Genomic DNA, 22586 nt, shown 5'->3' with positions numbered 1-22586 from the left:
GGAGAGGAAAATGAATGCAATTGTAAGGGATTTGAGCCAGTAAATCTGATAATGAGGTTGCTTTTTTAAATTTTTTAATGTCAGAGCTATTATTCTGCATCAGCACACATCAATACAATGCACTAGAAATCAAGGAAACATATTTAAATAACTTGAATTTATTCTTTTTCATAGTAGACATTTGGACATGTCATAGCAGGAAAAGCAGGGCTGCAACATAAAGGATGTTGATAAATGATGGCTGCACTCCAGTAAGTTCTGTCTGTTTCAGGGCCCCGGTATGGTGCACTTACTAGGACCTTTCAACGGAGCTCATCCATGGTTAATGTTACGAATTCCACCTGCACTTTTCCTGCAATGTCAAGTCAAACTTTCACACTTTCTGTGAAAAAGGTCTGTTGTCTTCAGTGAGGAAGTGTATACTAACATTTTACTTCACTCTTTTACTATCCATCAGGATGAACTTTGTTTTATGAGAAAAAAAACCTGCGAAAGTAACGTCATTCCCATCAGCCTCAGCTGTGCTTTGCTTTAATTGGCAAATAATAGCATGCTAACATGCTAAACTAAGATGGTGAACATAAAAAAAAACATTCATGTCAGCCTCCAACTTGTAATTCTGAGTTGTAGATATCAGGAATTTCTGAGACCGATGTTACCAAACTGCTGGCAGAATGGCTGCAAGTCGACCACATCCCAATAAAATCCAATAGTAACACTGTTGCAATTCATTCAGCTAATTATATGGGAGATATACGCTGTTTGTGTGTATCTTATGTCACTCGGTAATGAGCAGCTACAAATATGTAACATGACAACATAAGCTAATTTAGGCTGTTTAACTGGTGTGACTACAAGGTTAACCGCCTTGGAATAATGCTTAAAGACTCTCAAGTGCTCTTCCCATTCTTCAGAGGCACTAGCTGTCTGCAGCATAAACACCAGCATTTTAGCAATGCAACCGTAGGCTGGTTAGCATGCTAACGTTAGCATATACCTCGCAGAACTGCTAGCATGGCTGTAGACTTTTGGTATCATTAATTGGTATTTCTGTTGATAGTTTGGTCTTCTGCATTTTTCCATTTTCATAGTCCTTTTTTCTGAGTGTCTTAGAACCTGCAACGCTTGAAAGCAGGCAAGATTAGATCCGAAGCAAGACTGAATCGAAGTTTGGCAAGTGGGAGAGGATCAGGAGTTGTTTTCTGTAAAACGGATGAATACTGATAAGTTAAAGATACTGTAGCTATGGAAGTATTTTATGCTTGGTCATAATTTCTATTTTTATTCTGTGGTAAACAACTTAATTTTAACTTCTTCTAATCATTTGTTATATTTTCTTGTCCTGTCTGTGATTGTTATTATCTGTTGTTATCTTTTATTATGTCATCTCTTTCAACAGTTGAGCTAAATAAAGTAGCTGTGACTCGAAGTGACTCACATCTCAGTCACTTTCCTGTGTGTGTGGGCGGGAACATACACACACACACACACACACACACACACACACACACACACACACACACACACACACACACACACACACACACACACAAACAAAGATACTAAGGTGTCCCCAAGCAAAGGTAGCGGCTGTTCCCAGAATCGCATTGCATGTTTTAAGAAAGAAATATCAAATATCTGAAAAGTTCCCCTAAACATCCCCGTGGAGATGGGATACACACACACACACACACCCCAAACACACACACAACCACACACGCACAAACATGCACTCACTCACCACACAGGATCAAATGTCCCAGGCTGCTCTTTGTTGAGTTCTGTTAAAAATGTCATGATATTTAAGCTAAATGCTAAAAATGCCCAAAGCAAAGAAAAACAGCAGCTTGTTAATTATCTATGTCCTTTCTGACTGAATGTCTATCTGTGGATCATGACCCTCTGAACCTCTCTCTCACAGTCTCTTTCTGTACTTCTTCTGCATCTCTTTTTCTCTCTGTCTGGAACTCTGGCCTCTCGCTACAGCTTTTTTCACTCTCTCTCTGCTCTTATGCAACCAGCTCATAAATAGAAAATGGATGTGTCAATTACTGTATTTATACTGGAAATGGACTAAAGGCTCAGGCCAAAGTTTATACCAGAGCCCACACAGGATTTTAAGCCTTCTTCCATTAACTTTATTTTTACTTCAGTTTCAAAACATAGTGACTCATTCATCTCAGCTGCACAGGTGGATAAAGTGGTGGGCTTTTTTTTTTTTTTAATAATTTATTTAGCAACTCAAAAAATCAATAGATCTCTATCAGACTCTTCGTGAAAACTGAGGAGTGTGCAAGCATGAACAAATGCACACATGTAGAATCCAAAGGTGAGGAAGGAAGGATTTGGAAGCGGGGAGAGGAAACAAAGAGAGATTGTCAGCCATTATTTTTCCAAGAGGGAAGCAGCTTTGGCTTTATGTTTTCTTTTCTTTACATGTTCAGTTGAATACATAGCAAAGTATTGGTGACAGGGTAAGAAGCAGGGACCTTTGAGGCCTCGTCCATCCAGCTGTGCAGTGTGTTTTTGTTGTTTTAGCTGCTGCTGGAGTTAAATCAGTCCCAATCCTGCATCTCTTCCTGGTCTATGCTGTTTGCCGTATCCTCAGCCAGGTGGTTCCTGTTCTCTACTTTGTATTATACCAGTTTCATAGCTGTGGGCACTGCTCTCAGAAAGCCACCAACCACTTTGAGGGCCTGTGAGCTGTTTTCTGTTAAAAATTTGTACACCATGCCAGTAGTAGAAGATTCAACATAGTTCATTTTTAGAGAGAGAGAAAATCAAAATGACCCAACATCTTGTTGTTGTTTTATCTTGACAGTTTTTTGGGTGAGATTTCGTATAGAAGGACATTATAATATATTTCTCACCACAGCAGCACGGTTAGTCACAGCCTTTTAAGTAAGTCCAATTGGGCAGGTAATACAAGCAATGAGATGGACAGTTTACAGTAAGACAAATCCCCACTGTCCTAAGTTATGTAAACAAGACTTGGTCAAAATTTAGTATATGGCTGGACTGCGCTTTATCTGTTTGCCTCTCTCCTACACCTTAAGCTCACTTATACAGTGATCTAATACAGCTGAATTCCCAGTAAAGCTGTTCTCATTAACACGTTTTTCTGTTTCTGTTGTCAGACAATGGAACAGGTATGAAATAGTGACTGAAACGCGGCCCATTAAGACTACATGTTAACCAGCAGTCACTTTCAACATGCCTTTTCCAAGCTGCTGCTCTGCAATGCTAAAATCCTGATTCTATAACCGTGACGTTGTCTGACAGAATCACCATACGCATAAGTTAAAGACAACGGCTGTGCTGTGATTTTGGCTATATTTACTTGTAAAATGACCAGTCAGAGAGAAAGGTAGAGGCTTATTCACATCTGTGTCAGCTGCCGTTCAGTCAGATGAATGAGACGCACAGAGAAGCATACCTTGCGCTAGGGGGGCAACACAGGCGACTCTCTTCCACGGAAAGTAGCTAAGGTTTGACCACAAAGTCGACAGATTTGTGAAGAAAATTCACTAAAGTCGGAAAAGTTGGTAAATCTAGCGAGAAAAGCACTAAATTGACAACACTACCTGTAAACGACACCCTGGTGACGCAATAGAAACTGTCTTCGCTAATTCACTTTGAAAGAGCAATAGCCAATGGTGTAACGTCAGCACTCAGTCACACGACATTCGGCACCGAATGCTAATTAAATATCAGGAGTTTTTAGGCTTGCTGAGCTATAGGACTTTATGCATAACCTTTTATTTATGATTAATTTGTTTTTATCTGTAGAAAGGAAAAATAATTCTCATTTATTATCATCAGAATTTCCCCTACAAATGCATCTTGATACAGAGAAAAGTGTGTGAAATGTGAAATTTTTAAATTAGACCTGAATATAAACATTGTTTTAGGTCGCGGTCTGCTAGTTTAGCTTTAAAGACCTCTGCAGCCTAAAAGACAAGACGGTAATCCTCTCAGCGTGGGATCCGGGCTCATTAAAAACACACCACCACTCCTGTCATGAGAGGACCCGTCACCAGCTGAACTGTGACCCATTTTGGGTGCGACCCCTTCGTTTAAGAAACCAGGCTACAGAGTCTATTATTCAACTTCCTGGGAACTAAACCTAAACACAGCACTCCTCTCGTGTGTGAGCCAAGCCGAGAAGCCGAGCTTGAATCGGCAGCTGAATAAAAGCCCTCATGTGTTCTTTCATTTTAATGGACCAAACTGTCTTGAGCTGCAGCTTAACAGCACATTGGTGTGTGTGTGTGTGTGTGTGTGTGTGTGTGTGTGTGTGTGTGTGTGTGTGTATAGAGGTGGTAGGTTAGAGGATGGGAGGGGTTCATGATACAGACTAGGGAGTGTTTCCTGCAGTTTGAACAATCACACCCAAACTTCCACCTTACCTCCATCAGCCTCCAGCTATTTCCCGCCTTTAACCTCTCATTCCCTTTTACTTCCTTTCTCTCTCTTCTGTTTTAGCAATTTTGCAAACTCTGTTTTCCTTTTCACTCTTCACATCCATGTTTTTCTTTTTCTGTTTTTTTTTTTTGCTCTGTCTGTCTCTCCCCTATCCATCTCTGCCAGTCAATGCATTTCACTTCAGTCCAATTCAGCTCAGGGGGTAGAAAGTAACTAACTACAGACACTATTGTTACTGTAACCAAGTACCTTTTTTGTGTGCTTTTACTTTTTTTAGGACATTTTTAAATCACTAAATGTACCGTACTATCATGATTCCTGTCTCAGGCCTGTTTATGTTGGCCATCCTGCTTCTGTCTCCTGTCATACTTCACCTGCCCACCAGATGTCCTTGGACTTTTCTCCCTTTCCCATATCCACCTGTTTTCTATTCCCAATTACTGGAACTTCCCCGCATACCTACGCACCTGTTCCTCATTTTCGTCATTTTCTCCCCCCTATTTATACCAGCTCTCTCTGCCCAGTGAGTGGCCAGGTTGTTTGATATGTTTCAGTGTGTTTCCGTTTGTGCTGTTTATTATGTGGACTCTATCTGCTTCTAGTGTTTTGTTACCTGTTGTCTGTTACTTGCCTGCCTGTCTGCCTTTCTACCTGTTATCCTGGTGTACATCACTAGTTCAATTAAAGTACTTCACTGCAGCAGGTTGCTTGTGTGCCTGCGCTGGGCCCTCCCCGCCTGTGCTGACACTGTACTTTCATATATGTAGCTAAATGTTTGATTAAAGTCACTAGGTGTTCAATTTGAACATGTAAGACTTTTGAGTTCCCCAGTGGTGGTAAAAAAAAAAGACACAATGACAGAGAGCAGTGCTCATCAATTCACCCCAACTCCCAACAGATTTGAGATGAATGGGCAGAAAAGGAAAACAAAAATTTTACAGTTTCTCAGACTATATGTCCATGTAATATAACGGTCTAAGCTGCATACCATGTAATTGCAACTTCCCCTGATCAATTCTGGCTGGGACGTTTGGTTGCATTTCATTCCCTTCACTCTCTGCCATGTTTCTTGTCCATCGCTCATCTTAAGTAAAGGCAAAAGACCCCCCCCCCCAAAAAAAAGGAAACACACATTCGTAATAGTAATTTTATATATAAAATAGCGAACAGTGGTCATTTGTCAGTGCAGCTCATTTTCATGTTTACAGCAGCTGAGTTTTTCTCACCACAACACAGAGTCAGAAAGGTTGTTACGGGTTAAACTAAGGATGGAAACATTTCGGAACATATTACCATACCTAAATTTTTTCTAAATTTTTCTTTCATCTGTTTCTTCAACAGTCTAAGAAGACCTGGTATCCAATCACAGTCTTTCCATGAGCAATAATACACAAAGTCGACTGTACTGTCTATAAAGCACTTGAGCACTTTTTCTTCCCCCCTCCCTCTCTGTTTCTGTGTGTTGCGACACCTCCCCCTTGTGTTGATCTTTGGTACTGAGCTCTGCAACAGGCAGCTCTCCTGTATGTAAAGGTTGAGGGGAGGACCAGAGGGTGGAGCTCCACCTCACTGTTCTCAGCTCACCAGCACAGGTACATTTTTTTTAGAGTCTGTAATCCAAAGCCAGCAAAGCAAATAGAGGCTGCCTGGAAATTGTCAGTTGTGGAAATGACATGCAGAGCCAGTGGCAATGGATAGTCAGGCAGTAGTCAGGCAGCCAGATATTGCTCTTAACTGAATGCCCTGTTAGATTATAAAGGCCTAACTAACAATGGGGAGGTTTGTGGCTGATCTATTTCTGCTACTGCTGTTTTCCACAGGACAAGTTGACGGAGGTAAGGTGCTGCAGAGGAGAAAAAAATCACTCCTCACTCCTCCTTGTAACTGACAGATGTAAAAGTTTGAAACTAAGAACAAATATGCTGCATTATGACTGTTTAATCATTTTTTTGCATCGCCATAATACAACTGGTAACACTATAAAAAGTCTAACCCCCACAGAATGTGTCTAAAAATATAGTTTTTAATGGCTGTTAGTGTAAATTTATTAAAGGTAATATTGAACATGTGGTTGTTGTCCTGAAGTAAATTCCATCCCCTTTATTACACCTCAGATAATGGTAATGTAAATGCAGTATTGTTGTTCGTAAAAGTTTCGATTAAGTTAAAATGTGTCTCTAACAGTTGTCAACTAATTGTTTAATCCAGTCTAATATTGTCTGTAGACATATGGCAATACGCTGCTGAATACTGGATTATATTTTGAGTGGAGCCTTGCAGTTACTTATGTTCTGCACAGGGACATGACTACTTGACCTGATGTCACACTGCTTACTAAATACCCTCCTAGACCGTTTAAATTTTAGTTTCTAAAATATTTTTGCTCTGGTGATGGTTTGCTTTTCAAGTAAAAAAAAGGTATGAACAGCTTTGGCAAAACCCTGAAAGCAAAAATGAACATTTTTTCCCTTTTGCTTCTAAATCCAAAAAGTCATTCAGCTCTGTGAGTGAACTACCTTTCCATCAACCTCTACATAATTCTGAAATATCAACACTTAATAACATCTGAAAAGTTGCCGCATGTAAGGGAAAAATCTTTATTGGCTATCAGCATTGCCTCAGACAGTTGCACATGTCTCTGTATCATCCTTATACTTGTTCATGAGAGCGCATAAAAGACCTGCATTCATAGGTGTGTCTGTGACTGTAGGAAGATTACTAATAATCCAGCGTTCTCTGGTATCATAGAGGCAGATTAGAGATAGATGGACAGACACTGACAGTGGGCTTATAGGCTTTATGCAGAGCAGCAAGCTGGGCCGACCTGCTGACTGAGTACTTCTCTTTGGGACCAGTCTTTTAACACATAATGATATCCTTGATCATAAAGTTTACTTTTTTCTGGCAGTGCATTTCCCAACCAGCATTTGAAAAGGATTTAAAGGCAATAAATTAATAAAATATTAAAACTATTTTGACAAATTATACCATTTGCAGGCAGAAGATTAAGGCGAAAGAACAATAAAAATATGAAAAGCAGAAGAACAGATGTAAAAGATCATTATTTTTTCATTGTTTTCTGTCTGTTTTTAAAGGAAAATTTGTAGCTATTTGTACAAAATGGAAAGTCTGTTATTCATATTCAACTCAATGAAAAATCATGTTAAACAAACACAAAAACAAAACTAACCAAGATTACTTATTCTGACGTTAGCCAAAAAAGGTTATCCAAAATAATTTTATAAAAAAAAAAAAAACTGCAAGAAAATAATATTTAGAGACTGATTACAATGTTAAATGGTTTTGAACGTCCTACAGGTAAAAGTCTACATTATGATACTGACTGACTTTTTTTGCTGTGATGTGGAAATATAAATTATTGGCTTTAATGTAATTACACTTTAGAATTCTTGAGTTTCACACGCACAGCAGCTTTTATGAGTAATTTTATTTATAAAATGTCTTGGCCTCAGTTTTTCTCCCCCTCGCGCCAATTAGGTCTTTTTTATTGAGATAAATGGAGCTAGTAAGACTTTAAATGCTTCTTTGGTTTCTTTTTTTTTCTCAGTCTCACTGCTAGTCCACATTGCTGTACAGTTTGTTATGAGAGAGCTTTAGAGAGTTTTTAAAACATCACCTATCCCCAACTACACACACACACACACACATACACACACACTCCCTCGCTAATTTCTCTGACCATTGTGATTGATTGATTCGTTGTGTGTTACGATTTCCATGATTGGACAGGCATTTTGACAGAGTGCTCCAATACTGCTGTTTTGTAGGTCAAAACGATCTTTTTTTAATTCACATTCAATTCATTCAAACACAAGTACATTGTAAGTACATATAGACATAATTATAAAATCTTAAATGTTTCTTAGTTGTGTGTCATTTGTATGGGGCTCTAAAAAAAGTGCCAAATGAATAAATGTGCATAGATATAAAGTAGTGGAATTGCTTTGTGCATTTTTAGCCTGCTAGCAGCATTGATCTAGGGATGTTAAATTCGGACAGACGTTCGGTCAATGAACCACTTTAGTCTGAACTGAAATATCTTAAACATTATTAAATGGATTTCCATAAAATTTTGTACAGACATTCATGATTCCAAGATAATGTGTCCTAATAACTTTGGTGATCCCTTAACTTTTCATGTAGCACCATCAACAGGTCAGAATTTCACTTTGGCCTATTCTTTGGTTTTTGATCATAAGTGTAATTCCCAGCAGCCTCAGCTCTACTTTGTGTTTAGTGCTAATTAGCAAATGTTAGCATGTTACCACGCTAAACTAATATGATGACCACGGTAAACATTACACCTCCTGAACTTCAGCATGTCATTGTGAGCATGTTAGTATGCTGATGTTAGCATTTAGCTCAAAGAGCTGTGAGCCTTACAGAGCCACTAGCATAGCTATACTGTAGATTATTCGGTTTGTTTTAACGTTAGTTAGATAGCTTTACAAGTACAAACTAGCTATACAGCTGGATAATTTGATATCTGGCATGAAGGTGTAATATCATAAATGCCATGTCATGAATGAAACACCTTTTGATTTATATTTGGAGCATGGGTTCCCCATTCAAGTTAGCTAGATGTGCTAGCATCGGTAGCTGGGCGCTGATTTGTGCTTGCAGAGCAGCTCTGCCATTGAGAAATGTTTGTACAGCTAAACGTTCAATCTGCGTTATCTGGGTCAACAGAGAAGTCTAATTAGGATCAGAACATTTCAGGATGACCTGCTCCAGAATCCATTAGTTGTCATTAATTGAATTCAGATAGCAGGTATAAAGTGCAGAGTAGACACCACATTGACAAAACAGTCAATACAGATTAATGCAGTGGTTCTCAAACTGAGGGATGGGCCCCACTTCGGGGGGCATTGAGCCACTGCAGTGAGGGCATGGATGACCAGGGGAAAAATATGGAGTGAAACTAAGTTGAATGAATATGATTTATGTAAGGAAAATAAAGAAATAAGAGTTTGCTGATGCTATTGTGATGACCTTCATTTCACTAAATATCAACATAGATCCCATTTTATTAGTTGCTTCCCCTATAGTTGTTAATGATTGCTGTTTGAGAATGTAAATAAATTTTAAAAAGTAATGATATATGTCTGCATAGAGCACATTTGCAAAATGCCTTTTAGCCTCATAATAATCTGTAAGAAAGCTGGTAATGAAGCTTTGTTACAAACCGAATTAATATGATTCTGACTAGGCTATGAGACAAACACTATGCATTTTATACCTTCATTAGATTGCGCCAGAACTTGAACCAAGACCTAAGCCATCATTCAGCGTTTCATGGTCAGCATCTTAACCTTAAAGCCATGGGGATTCCCCAAATAAACACTTTACTGACAACGACTTCATTTGAAATTGTAATTATTAAAGGACTTTTTGATTCCATTGGACCGGATTGCATGGTTGATATGTAACTACTCACTGTATTTCATGATATGAATGAAACTATTTTGGATCACAGAAACATCTTATGGGTGTGAAAGCCAGACTTTCTGTCAATAAAGTCAGTAGAGTCAGTAAAAACTTTCCTTACACTTTTATACCAAACTATATGATCTGACCGCGACTTTGGCCCCAACTTCTCATCTGTCTCCTGTTTCGTTGTTGCAGTGTCGTTCTACGGTGATAGCTACATCCACCTGCGGACGGTGGAGGTATCCATTCAGACCTTGCTCCATGTCCGATTTCGAACCTCCAGTCAAGCAGGGTTGCTGTTTTTGGCAGCAGGACACAGAGACTTCTTGCTGCTGGAGCTGATCTCTGGGCGTCTGCAGGTAGGCTATTACACATATTAGGGAGGTAGCAAAGTTGTCAAAAGTGTCTTCCAGGAATCTATTCATGGATGGAAGCAAGGCAAATGTACTTAATGATCATTTTAAAGAAAACAGATATTGTGAGAGGAAATCTATCAATTGTTTCCATGTCTTGGCAAGGTAAATACCAGTTGGATTTTAGTAATATGGCTACAGATCAGTCATACTGAAACCTGTCTGGAGGCTCTCACATAAAGATGCCTCACATATCCAAAACAAGAGGAAATATTTGTCCCTTGGGCCATTTTAGCTCATATATATTGGCATTTACTATCCTGAGGAGAGCCCAAGAAAAGAATCAGTGCACACAGCTTGGTGTCAGATTGCTTGCAGAGAGAAAAAAATAAACCCTTTGACACTGGCTTCATTTCAGAACAAGTTCCTTCATGATCAGCTTAAGACAGAAGACCACAAAAGTTTGATGAAAGCTCCCAGTACAAGGCTATGGAACTACTCATGAAAGAGTTTGGTTATATTTTTCTTTGTGGAATAATTCTTTAATCTACAGTTAACAACTCCCTTGATTCTGTTTTAAAAATTTGCACACTCAAGATCTAATCACCATTTAATGTCTAGTTTTATGTGTTTTGCTATTCTTGACACTTTTGGTCTTACAAATTATAGTTTTCCTTTGGGCATAGAAACAGAAGTTAGAAAGAGTTTCATGTCCTGTGTCTTGTTTATCACCTTTTATTCCCTCTCACTCTCTCCCTCCTTGACTCCTCCTTCTTCCCTTAGGTACGTCTGGACCTGGGCTCAGGTGAGCGTTCACTACGCTCAGAAAAGGGCATCCATCTTAGTGACCTTGGGTGGCACTCTATGGAGCTGACCCATGACCGCCATAATGTCACCATGACCGTAGACCGAAATTCTCACACCAGCCTCCGAATGCCAGGACCAGATCTGGAACTCAGCGTGGAGGACGGACTCTTTGTTGGCAGAACAGCTGGTCTTAACCACTCCTATCTTTTCAACATCTCCACCGGGTTTAGAGGTTGTGTGGATGAAGTTGTGTTCAATGAACATAACCTGCTGTCCAGCCTAAGACCGTATTCTAGGTACAAGAGCGTCCATGAAGTGTCTCTGGGCTGTAGTCTGCAGTTTTCTGCGACAGAAGAAGATCCTGTCAGTTTTTTCAGCTCCAAAGCCTTCATCTCACTCCCACCATGGGAGGTGCCGCAGGAGGGAGTGTTTCAATGTGAACTTCACCCCTCTGCAAGAGAAGAAGATGGTATGGTCATGTACAGCTCTGGCGACCAGGGAGAGTTTGTTGCCATAGAGATCATAGATGGTCACCTGGTGGTGACAATAGGAAATGGAGAGGGGAGTAAAACTGAGCTGCGTTCTCTAACACATGTCTCTAGCAACCACACCTGGTACCCCATCCAGCTGCACCTGCTACCCAACAGCGTCCAACTGAAGGTAGACAACGAGTTAATCAAGGCCAACCTGAGGCTGGAGCTCCAAATCATCCAGCTCAAAGGGCCGCTCTTCCTGGGAGGGCTAGATGAAAAAGCTCGGGGACAGGCGCAGCGAGTTGGGCTGATTTCTGCCTCATCTGGAGGAGGAGGAGGCTCCTTTAGAGGCTGCCTCCGAGAAATTAGGGTGAACACTCAAAGAACAGGTCTCCCTCATGCTGCCATCACCAAGGACATCACTGTGGGTTGTAAGACAGGGCCAGCTCCTGTGACGCTGACCACCATCAGCCCGACAGACCATCCTGAGTTTGATGTTACAACCTCACAACCAAGTAGCAACAATAAGAAGAACCTTAACTTTTTGTTGCTGAGAAAGCTAGAGGTCACAGAGGGAGGCCGGGCAGCCCTGGAGCCCAAACACATAAAGGTAGGACTTGTTGTCTCCTGCCAATCTGTTCTTCTAGTTATTACTTTCAGTTATTTGACAGGTTTCTCGTACATAAAAGTGAAAGTAGGCTGGAGCTATGTAATATAAATCTGTTCCTATTTGCGCTCCCTTTCAGGTTAATCTTGATTTTCCTAAATTAGGCATCCATCCTTCCCAGTTGAAGTTCCTCATTGAACAGCAACCTGTTCACGGCCAGCTCCGGTTGGACCTCAGTCCAGACCCTTATGGGATCCTGGATGAGGGTCAAGAGAAAAGTATTACAATAGGAACTGAGGAGAAGGACCGGACTTTCAGTATGCTCGACCTATGGCAGGGCCGGGTGACATACGTTCACAGTGGGTCAGAGGACCAGAATGACTTCTTCATGTTTTCAGCCTTCTCCAGCGATAAGAAGGAGCTTCCTGTGTTTCTGAAGGACAACCGTCTACACAGGTTTGATATCAGCATCAGTCCTGTAAATGATGCCCCTGTGCTCAGCCTCCCAGAGGGAAACCTTTTTACTCTGCTGGAGAAGTCCAAACGACAGGTATCCACAACAGAATGACCCAGTTGTATGAATATTTGTGTTAATTAAGCATAAGAAAATTAAAATACTAATATATCCTCAATGTTCTCAGATGACAACAGATGTGCTGAGAGTGTCCGACCCTGACAGCAGTCCTGCAGAGCTGGTGTTCAGCTCCCTTGGAAACCTCAACACTGCGGCTGGACACCTTGAGCACCAGGATTACCCTGGCAGGTTGGTGCTATGGCTTGTGAGGCGTTACAGTGCCTTGCAAATCTTCTTACAACCAGTCATTGAGGTCTGTAGGGCAAGTGACTGTTTGTATGTATGTAACAACAGGGACAGAAAACAAAAGATGCCTGAAAAAAGTTTTGACAAAGCAAAGACTCATTGAAGCTGAGGCTGTTAAATGTTATACATCAAAGTAATATAATATTTATTTAGATGAAACAGTCTAAATCTGAAATCAAGGCTAGTGGAACTTGACTGTGGCTCTCTGCAACTGCGGTGTTGAATCTGCTTGTACCTTGCTAGAAACTATAACTGATCATTCTTTGTGTTACCAAGGAATATCACTGACATATACTGGACCTGACAAATTAATCAAAACATTTAGACAGTTATTCTATACATCAGCGGTTGCTTGACTTTGTTATCACATTCATTAGTGAGACCACTGCACTGTTTTGTTGCCAATCGTGATCTCCAATATCTCCTTTTGCAGTGTCAGACAAACTAAGTAGAGTAGAGAAAAAACAGAAGACAACATGGAAGTTAACAGGGTTATATCCATCTTCCAGGGCCATTAACATGTTCTCCCTACACGATCTGGAGGAGGGCAAGATCAGCTTTGTACACACGGGAGTCTCCACCTCCAGGCTGCCACTCAGGGTTAGCGACGGGCAGAAGGTAAGTAATGTAGTAGCTTTCCCCAAAATTGAATAACCCAATGGAGATTTGCAGGATCCGTTACCGTTATGCTAGTTAGAGCAGTGGACTAACAGTGACAAAACCTTGATTAATGGAAACATATGGCTTATCCTACTTTTTTTTTAAAAATCTCTTTTTCTTCCTGTTACCCCTTCTATTGTAATATTGTCTTGTCTCTTCCTTTGTTTCCTCTTCACTTGTCCCCTTCTTTCATCTCTTTTCCTCACCTTTATTGTCTCATATCCTATGTCATGTCCTGTTCTCACACTTTTCATATACGTTCATCTTTTTATTCTTCCTCTTCATTCATCTTCCTCACCACACTTCTGATGTTTCCTTGTTTCCTCTCCTTTCTGCAGTCAAGCAACACAGTAGTTTTGCGGGTCATGGCAGTGGCGCTCGAACACAAACTGGTGAATAACACAGGATTGGAGGTGAACCAAGGTGAAGCTTCCATCATCACCACCAATCATCTCGCAGTACAAGTAAATGTGGCTGATCAGGCTGTGGAAATCCGATATGACATAACAGAGTTGCCACAATATGGTGAGCTCCAGCGGTTGCACTCAAGTGGCGGCTGGAAACCAACAACCTCGTTTTCTCAGAAACTTCTAGAAAAAGAGAGGATCAGATACTTCAGCACTTACCATGGCCTTCAGACTCAGAACAACATCACTGATCAGTTCAAATGTAAAATAAACATCAATTCCCTTGCCACTGAGGAGGTTGTTATCCCCATCGTGGTACGCTGGATCCACTTCAAGGTCACACGAAGCAAGATGGAGGTCAACGGTAGTCAGTTGGCTGTTGTCACTCCCGAGGACCTCCATGTAGTTTCAAAGGGAGTCAAAATTAATGAGAGCAACCTCTACATCAGGCTCATTACAGTGCCAAAGAAAGGTCAGCTATTCCTCGACAACAAAGTTCTGCAAAAGAACTCAACTTTCAGCCAGAAGAACATCACAGATGGTTTCGTGAAGTACAAACTGCTCAACAGGCTACATGATGACACAAAAGACACTTTCAGCTTTCAGGTCTTTTCGACACACGCCAACTCTACAACTTGCGACTTCAGAATCAACATCAAAACTGAGTCAGCAGCCATCACTTTTTTAAACAAAGGCCTTTCAGTACTGGAAGGAGGGAGTAAAGTCATTACCAAAGACATCCTGTTTACTCACACGGCAAGTAAGCGGGAGGTCCAGTACAGCATAACGGTGAGCCCCATGCATGGGCAGATAAGAAAGATCAATCTCTCCAACTCAACGTCCATTAATGACAATATTGTAATCTTTACAAATCAGGATATAGTGGAGGAGAGGATCATGTATGTTCATGATGACAGCGAGACCAAGCAGGATTCTTTTAAATTTCAAATCATGGTTTATAAACCGCATAAACACAGCAGCAAGAAGGAGGATAGAAACACAGCCGAACACACCTTTAATATCTCTGTGCAGCTCGTCAATGATCAGAGACCTGTCAGGGTCGTTGATAAAGTTTTCCATGTTGCCCGCGATGGCCAGAGGTTGGTGACGTTGAATGACCTTCGCTACCGGGATGATGATTCTGACTTTGAGGACAACTGGTTGGTGTACACACGGAGGGGGATTCCCATGGGAGAGCTGGTGCTTGCCAATGATCCCAGTCACAAGCTGTATGAGTTCACACAGCGGGACCTCGAGCAGGTTAGCAAGATTTATCTGTGAAGATTCTCCGTCATCCAGATGGAAGAATATTTAGAGTCACTAAATCAAAGGTATATAGATTTACTCTTTTACTGTTCAGATTGTTTCTGTGTCATGATGTCAATGACCTTTAATGTCTGAACAATTCAAAAATACTTACCAGTTTAACTGATGAAGCCTCTTGGATAAATGAGCTCATCAAACTAGTTTGCAGGTAATGTTGTCCAAAGGGAAAATGCGTTTACTAGAGTTGTTACAAATAACTACACTCAAATTTGAGTGAAAAATTTGTCATACAGAGGTATACAAGGCGATGAATCCTGGAGATAAGGGCACACACTTTCAGACAGTCTGCCTTCATTCATGCATTGCACCTGGTTGTACACATACAAAAAGTGACAAAGTTCAAATCCTTCATAGTTTCTCACCTCTGCACACCTGGGTAATTGCTTCAGAGTGTACTTGTAGAATTGTTTGATTTACAAAAAATGATGGACGCAAAACATTAAAATCAAATCACAACAAAGAAAACACAGTTATTCTCCTTGTTACATACAGATTGTAGTATGTGTTTCATTTAATTATGACATAAAAAGGAAATACAAACAGCAAAGTGTAATCTCTTTCAATCTATTTCTTCTTTTTTAATATATGCTTTTTAAGTCTTCCATACTAGATATTCTGTTGTACTCCTAATTGAAGACAATACTGGTATCTGTAATTGTTTCTGAATTTGTTTTTTAACCGTGCTGATGTTTTTTCCTTTCCTGTCATCATCTCATCTTCTCTTCTCTCCTCTCAGAAAAAGGTGTTGTTTGTCCACAGAGGAGTGAGTTTTGGGCGTTTTGTTCTTTTTGTATCAGATGGGAAACATTATGTTTCCACACTGCTGGAGGTGATTATAATGTCTTCACACTTAATGTATTTTATGGGTTAATTAATTTATATATATTATTCTGAGAAAACTCCATCAGCACCACTGTAACCATGCCAGTGTTAGCCAAGTGGCTAGTTTTCAACTGTTAAAATATCAATAATAGATACAATGTGTAATTACATCGAGGGAGGACAGGAAAAACATGAAAGCTGTTAAACAAAAAAGTAAAAACCAAAAAGTCAAGCAGTGTACACTATAGGAAAAACACAGTGTAACCATTCAACATTAATTCTTCCAGCTGTGATTGTATCATATATATGTTCATGTTATTTATGGGTTGTTTAAGTTGTGTGTTTGATGGTTTCCTTTAACTAGTGAGTTATATCTCCTTCTACAAATTATTTGCTGGTTATTAAATATCATAAGGCATTTTAGTGTGAAAATAAGTAAGCCTGTGATGTTAGCAGTGTGATCACTGACTGCTGCTGTAATTAATAACTGTCTCTGTTGTGTAACTGGCTGTTACAGGTGATGGCCCAGGATCCTTACCTGCAGGTGGAGAACAACACAGGCCTCATGGTCCAGCGAGGTGGGATCACGACCCTGACCTCTACTAATCTCAGCGTCTTCAGCAACCTTGACATCCGAGACCCTCGTGAAGTGACATTCGAGGTCTTCCTTCCACCTAAACACGGAGTCCTCTGCTTTAATGATGGAGATCATGGCACTGTAAAAGAAGCAGATGCAATTTCAATATTCAACTTTTGGGATCTGGTGGCAGGGCGCCTGGCGTATCACCACGATGGCAGCCATGAATTGTCGGATGTGTTCAATGTGTCGGCAAGAGCGAGGGTGAAGAGCATAGAGAGGAAACCGGACAGAGGGAGGAGGGAGGTGCATCTGGACATCGGAGTGTTGGTAAAAATCTACCTGGAGAGTCATCAGAGGCCACCAACGGTCATATGCAACCTTCCAGTGGTGGTGGCGGAGGGACAGACTGTCTCCATAAGCAGGGAACATTTAGAGGCAAGTCAGTAATCATAACACAGCATAAGACTCACCCATCAATTACTTAATATTTATTTTGCTCCATGCAGCATCACCCTCTATTGTTCCTGAGATATCCTGTAGCTTATTAACGTCATATTTAGTGCTGTTGTTATAGTTCTGCAAGTAGGATTTGTCCTCCACACATTCTACAGTACATACTGTATCATCTTCAAGTTGTTTAATAATGAGGCCTGTAATAATAAACTTGGCATATTTCCACTGTATTTGCAAATATGTACTTGTGTTTTCTATTCAACAGGTGGTCCATGAGGACAGTCAGCCCTCAGAGATAATTTTCACGGTCCTGAGTCCTTCCACCCTGGGCTTTCTTCAGAGGTTCTCCCCCATCAACAAGCACCAGAACAACAATAGAGAGCAGCAGCACCTCTATCAGGTATAGCCGGCAGTACAGCTAACTGTGGGTCTATTGGAGCATTTGTATCATGCTGATACTGGAAAATAGGTTAATGAGAACAGAGACTGTCAATCGTAAAACCAGAAAGACACTAAAAAGCCCCGTAGAGCTAAGGAGAATGTAGAATTGGGTGATAACTGAGGTGTTCGTTACTACAAGTGACAACTTTCACATTCATTCTTTGACTGTAAAATAAAAAATATTGAATTGTGGAGCTTTAAGTTTAAAAAAGTTATAAAAGTTGAATGTAAATGGAATGCCCTGGTGGCCTCTGGATGTAACGCGGTGACCATGAATTCCAACAACCCTGCTTTAAGTTCGGCCAGGGCCCTTTGTGGCGTGTCATTCCTGACGTCTCTCTCCCCTTGTTTCCAGTCAACTCTTTACTTTTGACCACCTAATAAAGGCATGAAATGCCCCAAAAACATTTTAAAATATTTTCTATGTAATATAACTGATACACATACTTCCAAGTTTTTTTTCATAATGACATGAGTGATTTCTAATTTCTCATATTTCCGGTTACTCTCCACTTTCATCTATCAAAATAAGAGCAAACATGGCCCCAGAAGTTGTAAACTTCAGCACTTTAAGGTCAAAGGATTCACAGAGAAACAGCATTTGATGGGTTTATCCTTTCTGTTCCTTCCTGCAGGGCATCAGAGAGCAGCAGACAACCTCCTTCACTCAGGATGACCTGAACCATGGATCAATCATCTACCATCATCAGGCCATAGGAAGCACCAACGACTCTGTTCTGTTGGAGGCAACCAATGGTGTCACAAAGGTCGGACCTATCAGGCTGGAGATCGATATCATTCCTATTCTGCTCCCTCTACAGGTACAGCATGTATGTCTAGATGTTAGATGAACCTCTGGAAAGGCGAGAAAATTAATCGATTTATCAGTTAGTCAGAGATCCAAGTGACCCAGCAAAAAAAGTTGTCTGCTGGTTGTTTCTGCAGGTGTCTGACTTGACCCTTGATGAGGGGTCATCCCTGCCACTGACCTCTGACATCATCAAGGTCGCCAATCATCACTTCTCAGGAATGAACTTCCTGTATCAAGTCATCGTTCCACCGCGACACGGACACTTGGAGCACAGCCGGATACCGGGGATGCCCATCACTGCTTTCACACACACTGAGGTTTGACTGAGCACACGAAAATACTCTATGGAAACTGCCTACATGCAGAAGGAAATGTTAGATATTTTGGTTTAGGTCTCTTGTACTTGTTAAAAGACGTCAATTATACCGAGTGTTTATATGTTAAAAAAAAAATACAGCTTAATAAACCTTTTTCCACAAATGTATCTCAAGGGAAGGCCTGGGAAATAGACTTTACAATAATTTTAGTGTTACTTTTCTCTGTTTATGTTTGTACTGTTTGTCCATTCACACACACACACACACACACACACACACACACACACACACACACACACACACACACACACACACACACACACACACACACACACACATCTGCACAATATCTCAAACACCACTGACTGGATTTGATGACACTTTGGGGCACAATATCTGTTGTTGCTCATTTTCAAGATGAGACTTTTTGCAGCTTAACTTTTTGGAAATAACACACAATGTCTGACTGATTTTTTACGAAATGAAATCTGAAACATTAATCTCTGTAAGATGATACAGTTAATAGGGCTTTGTTAGAATCAATAAATCTTGTCCATTCAACATTTGTTTCCAGGTGGAACGTGAGTACATCTCCTACATCCACGATGGCAGCGACACAGAGAGAGACAACTTCACCATCGTGGCCAATCAGACAGAAATCAGGAAGAACAGTTTGCCCTGCACCGTTCGCATCAGTGTCACACCGGTCAATGATGAGACTCCTGTCGTTGCAACCAACCGGGGTCTGAAGGTGAGAAGTGAAGGGATACTTTTGACTGTGTTTTGGATACAAAAAAGGGGAACTGTACAGTACACAGATTTACAATGTTCAGGGAGTTCTGAAATAACAAAATCACTCAGGAGGTCTTGGTGTACTTCAAAATATTTTTGAAAAGCCAGTCTCAGGAAACTTTATACACAATACACAAACACACAGCCTATATATACTGTACTGTCTTTATTTTTAGTTAGAAAATGTCTGGGTATAAGCGTATATGCTGGCGGATAATTAACAAGAAAGTAATAGACATGCCAAAGATATGTTTGCAATAACACTTTGCCATTACATAGTTTGTCTGAGTTTATTTTTCACTCATACAATATCCTGTTTGGTACATATCTTGGTCACAATTCTTTGACGAAATAATGGCCCCTTATCGAATTTGTTTTTTTTTTTTCTAATGTGTTTATGTTACAAAAAAATTGTAATGACTGAAATATATTTAGCAAATTCTTTCAGCTTTCAACTGTCAATATTGGTTTTGGACATGTTTTTCTTTTGTATTTTTCATTTTTATTATTATAATGATTATTGTAGTTATTACACTGCAAAGAGTGTGAAAACTTGTGTAAGGTAATGCAACAAAGGGATAGTGTGATATTTTGGGAAATGCACTGAAAGGTAGATTAGAATACTTCTTAAAATGTCCATCTCTTTTTTTAACAGCTAAACTTAATAGCCTTCCTGTCCTTTCCCTCCATTTTATCTCCTGTTTCCTCAGGTGTGGGTGGGCTCGGTGACAGAAATCACCATAGATGATCTTAGTGCAGAGGACTCTGACACTCTGTCTGAGGGGCTGGAGTTCGTTGTCACACCGCCAAGCAACGGCCATCTGGCTCTGAAGAGTGCCCCCTCCAGACACATCCTGAACTTCACCCAGAATCACATACAAAATGGACAGCTGGTGTTTGTGCACAGTGGTGAGCGAAGCAGAAGCTGTGCAGATTATAGTTAGTTTTTAAATGAAGTACTGCACAGTGCTTATTAGCAAATGTTTTACTGTAACTGTAATTTTTATGGACCTGTGGAATAAAAGATGAGTCTGAAATAAATGAAAGAATGGATGAATGAAAGAATGACTCGGCCTGACTCGGCCTCTGCTGGCTCTCTTCTTGTTTAGGTGCGTTGTCGGGTGGCTTCCACTTCCAGGTGAACGATGGCGTTAACTTTGCCCCTCGTCAGATCTTCAGCACAACTGCCCACTCTCTGGTCCTCACTTTGCAGAGAAACCATCCAATGGAGGTCTACCCAGGTACAACAGGTCACTCAGCTACAATGTAACACCCATTGTTCGAATCCCTGTACTTGCTCAAAACCAGCTGAAGTGTAGCGACTGTGGGGAGGAGAATTAGCAGTAATTTTCTTGCTCAGATAAACACGTGGTTTTTACAAGCTGGAAAACATCTAGAAATCTGGAAGACCTCCAGGATCATGAGCTTATTAAGGGAGAGGTTTCCAGATGTAGTGCAGTTACAAAACAATGGCACTGTGTGGCATCACTCGTCTAAGCCTTAGCTCACTGTATCACATCTCTGCCAACAGAAAATGATTTACAGTACCTCTGTGCCCACTCAGCGCCAGGCCGACAGTGCCACGTCATGCAAGAGTAAAGCGGCTCCAAACTGCAAACATACAAACTTATCAGTCCGTAGTCTGTCCGGTGGCAGTTACATAAGTGAAGCTGTCATTCTGATAGATAGCCAAGCTAAGAACACTTACAGTATATGATAGTAAACGACCTTATGACTCTACTGGTATAACAAATCATATTTTTCTATAACATGATCAAATTTAAAATGTTTGTGTTCAGATGATTCAGAATTCACTAATGCAGCGCCAGTACATTGTCTTACACTTGTTTTTGTTGAAGACTGTAGGCCAGGTGCCCACAAGGCAACAAGTTTTCAGAACTTGCATTTTAGATTCATCATGTCATTGTGGAGTGTCACGGCCGCTGTCCTGTGAGAAGGTTTAATTGCCACCGCACTGCTGACCGCTTCCTGAACATCCCATTTGCTTGATATTTTGTCGTTAGCTCAGTAATTGAATAGTTTACCTCAGCTGGATGATGTGAGATGTCCTGCAATGGGCTCTGCAATGTTCCTTTAACTGTCAGTACAACATGCGCAGTATATTAAATACTGCTAACTGTGATTTTTACAAAAACATAAGGGGATGATGCGTCCCACAGTTCTGTCATGGCTTTTTTTTTAAGTGCCCTGATTGTACCAAGCAAAAACCACATACACAGCTCAAAAGAATGTGAGGTATTTGATTCTGATTTGGCCAAGTTCGGGAACTCATTCCTGGTTGTTTTAAAATGCTTCTAAGAAAATGTCACTAAAAAGCCACGCACTTGCCTATACATCCATTAATTTCACATACTCTTAGCATGTCTGTCCTTTTGTGGCAGATTGGAAGCATGCAGATGTCCACAGATACCAAAGTTAATCAGGAACATTCACTGCCTCCTCTCCCTGTGTCTGTGTTCCCTTTTAAGGCTCTGTGACACCAATCAGTGAGCAGGAGCTTCAGGTGTTAACCAACGACGTCAGTGATATCAGAAGAAACCACTCTGTGGTGTTTGCAGTGACTGCTCCCCCTAAACTTGGTCGCCTGGTCCAACGTATGCCTGACAACTCCACACGAAACATTTCTACATTCACACAAAGCATGGTAGGAGGCTTATATATTGTGTGCATACGCACAGATTTCCAAATGAGAGGATGATTGTCTGCCTATGCACCAAAAGCAAACTTTAGTTTACTTCTCAAACAAAAAATAATTTCCTTTCTCCCTCCTCGTCTCTTCATCTCACTTTCTCTCAGGTGAATGATGGAGTCATCCTGTACGATCAGAACAAGCCAGAGTCAGTGGGATGGTCGGCTGCAGACGCTTTCTCTTTCACCGTGTCCTCTCCTCCTGCTTTCCTTCCTCCACACACCTTCACCATCTTAATCTCCTACCAGGCCAACGAACACCATGACAACCCTCAACACAAGACCAGACTACTGAACAATGCAGGTACCGATGAACTCAATCTTAAATACTC

The 22586-nt window shown here is 40.7% G+C and overlaps 1 protein-coding gene and 1 long non-coding RNA gene across 2 annotated transcripts in view; one reads left to right on the top strand and one right to left on the bottom strand.

Moving 5' to 3' along the window:
* The first annotated feature begins 6196 nt into the window (after nt 1–6196).
* The window catches only part of LOC120806557 (chondroitin sulfate proteoglycan 4-like), a 21877-nt gene continuing 5487 nt past the window's right edge, over nt 6197–22586 (top strand). Inside the window, exons 1-17 of the mRNA XM_040157852.1 lie at nt 6197–6260; nt 10072–10235; nt 11013–12119; nt 12256–12666; nt 12758–12879; nt 13446–13554; nt 13935–15263; nt 16066–16158; nt 16669–17166; nt 17450–17584; nt 18261–18446; nt 18571–18753; nt 19328–19504; nt 20256–20454; nt 20655–20786; nt 22035–22210; nt 22363–22558. Of these exons, the coding sequence (XP_040013786.1) occupies nt 6197–6260; nt 10072–10235; nt 11013–12119; nt 12256–12666; nt 12758–12879; nt 13446–13554; nt 13935–15263; nt 16066–16158; nt 16669–17166; nt 17450–17584; nt 18261–18446; nt 18571–18753; nt 19328–19504; nt 20256–20454; nt 20655–20786; nt 22035–22210; nt 22363–22558 (5281 nt within the window). The remainder of the gene's footprint in view (nt 6261–10071; nt 10236–11012; nt 12120–12255; nt 12667–12757; nt 12880–13445; nt 13555–13934; nt 15264–16065; nt 16159–16668; nt 17167–17449; nt 17585–18260; nt 18447–18570; nt 18754–19327; nt 19505–20255; nt 20455–20654; nt 20787–22034; nt 22211–22362; nt 22559–22586) is intronic.
* LOC120806559 lies at nt 20099–22012 on the bottom strand. The gene is made up of 3 exons (XR_005709713.1): nt 21920–22012; nt 21094–21156; nt 20099–20867 (listed from the first exon to the last, which is right to left on the bottom strand). It is a non-coding gene; the product is annotated as an uncharacterized LOC120806559 (long non-coding RNA).

The sequence above is a fragment of the Xiphias gladius genome, chromosome 20 (assembly GCF_016859285.1).
Source record: "Xiphias gladius isolate SHS-SW01 ecotype Sanya breed wild chromosome 20, ASM1685928v1, whole genome shotgun sequence".
Taxonomy (NCBI): domain Eukaryota; kingdom Metazoa; phylum Chordata; class Actinopteri; order Istiophoriformes; family Xiphiidae; genus Xiphias; species Xiphias gladius.
This window is presented reverse-complemented; position numbering and strand designations above follow the sequence as displayed.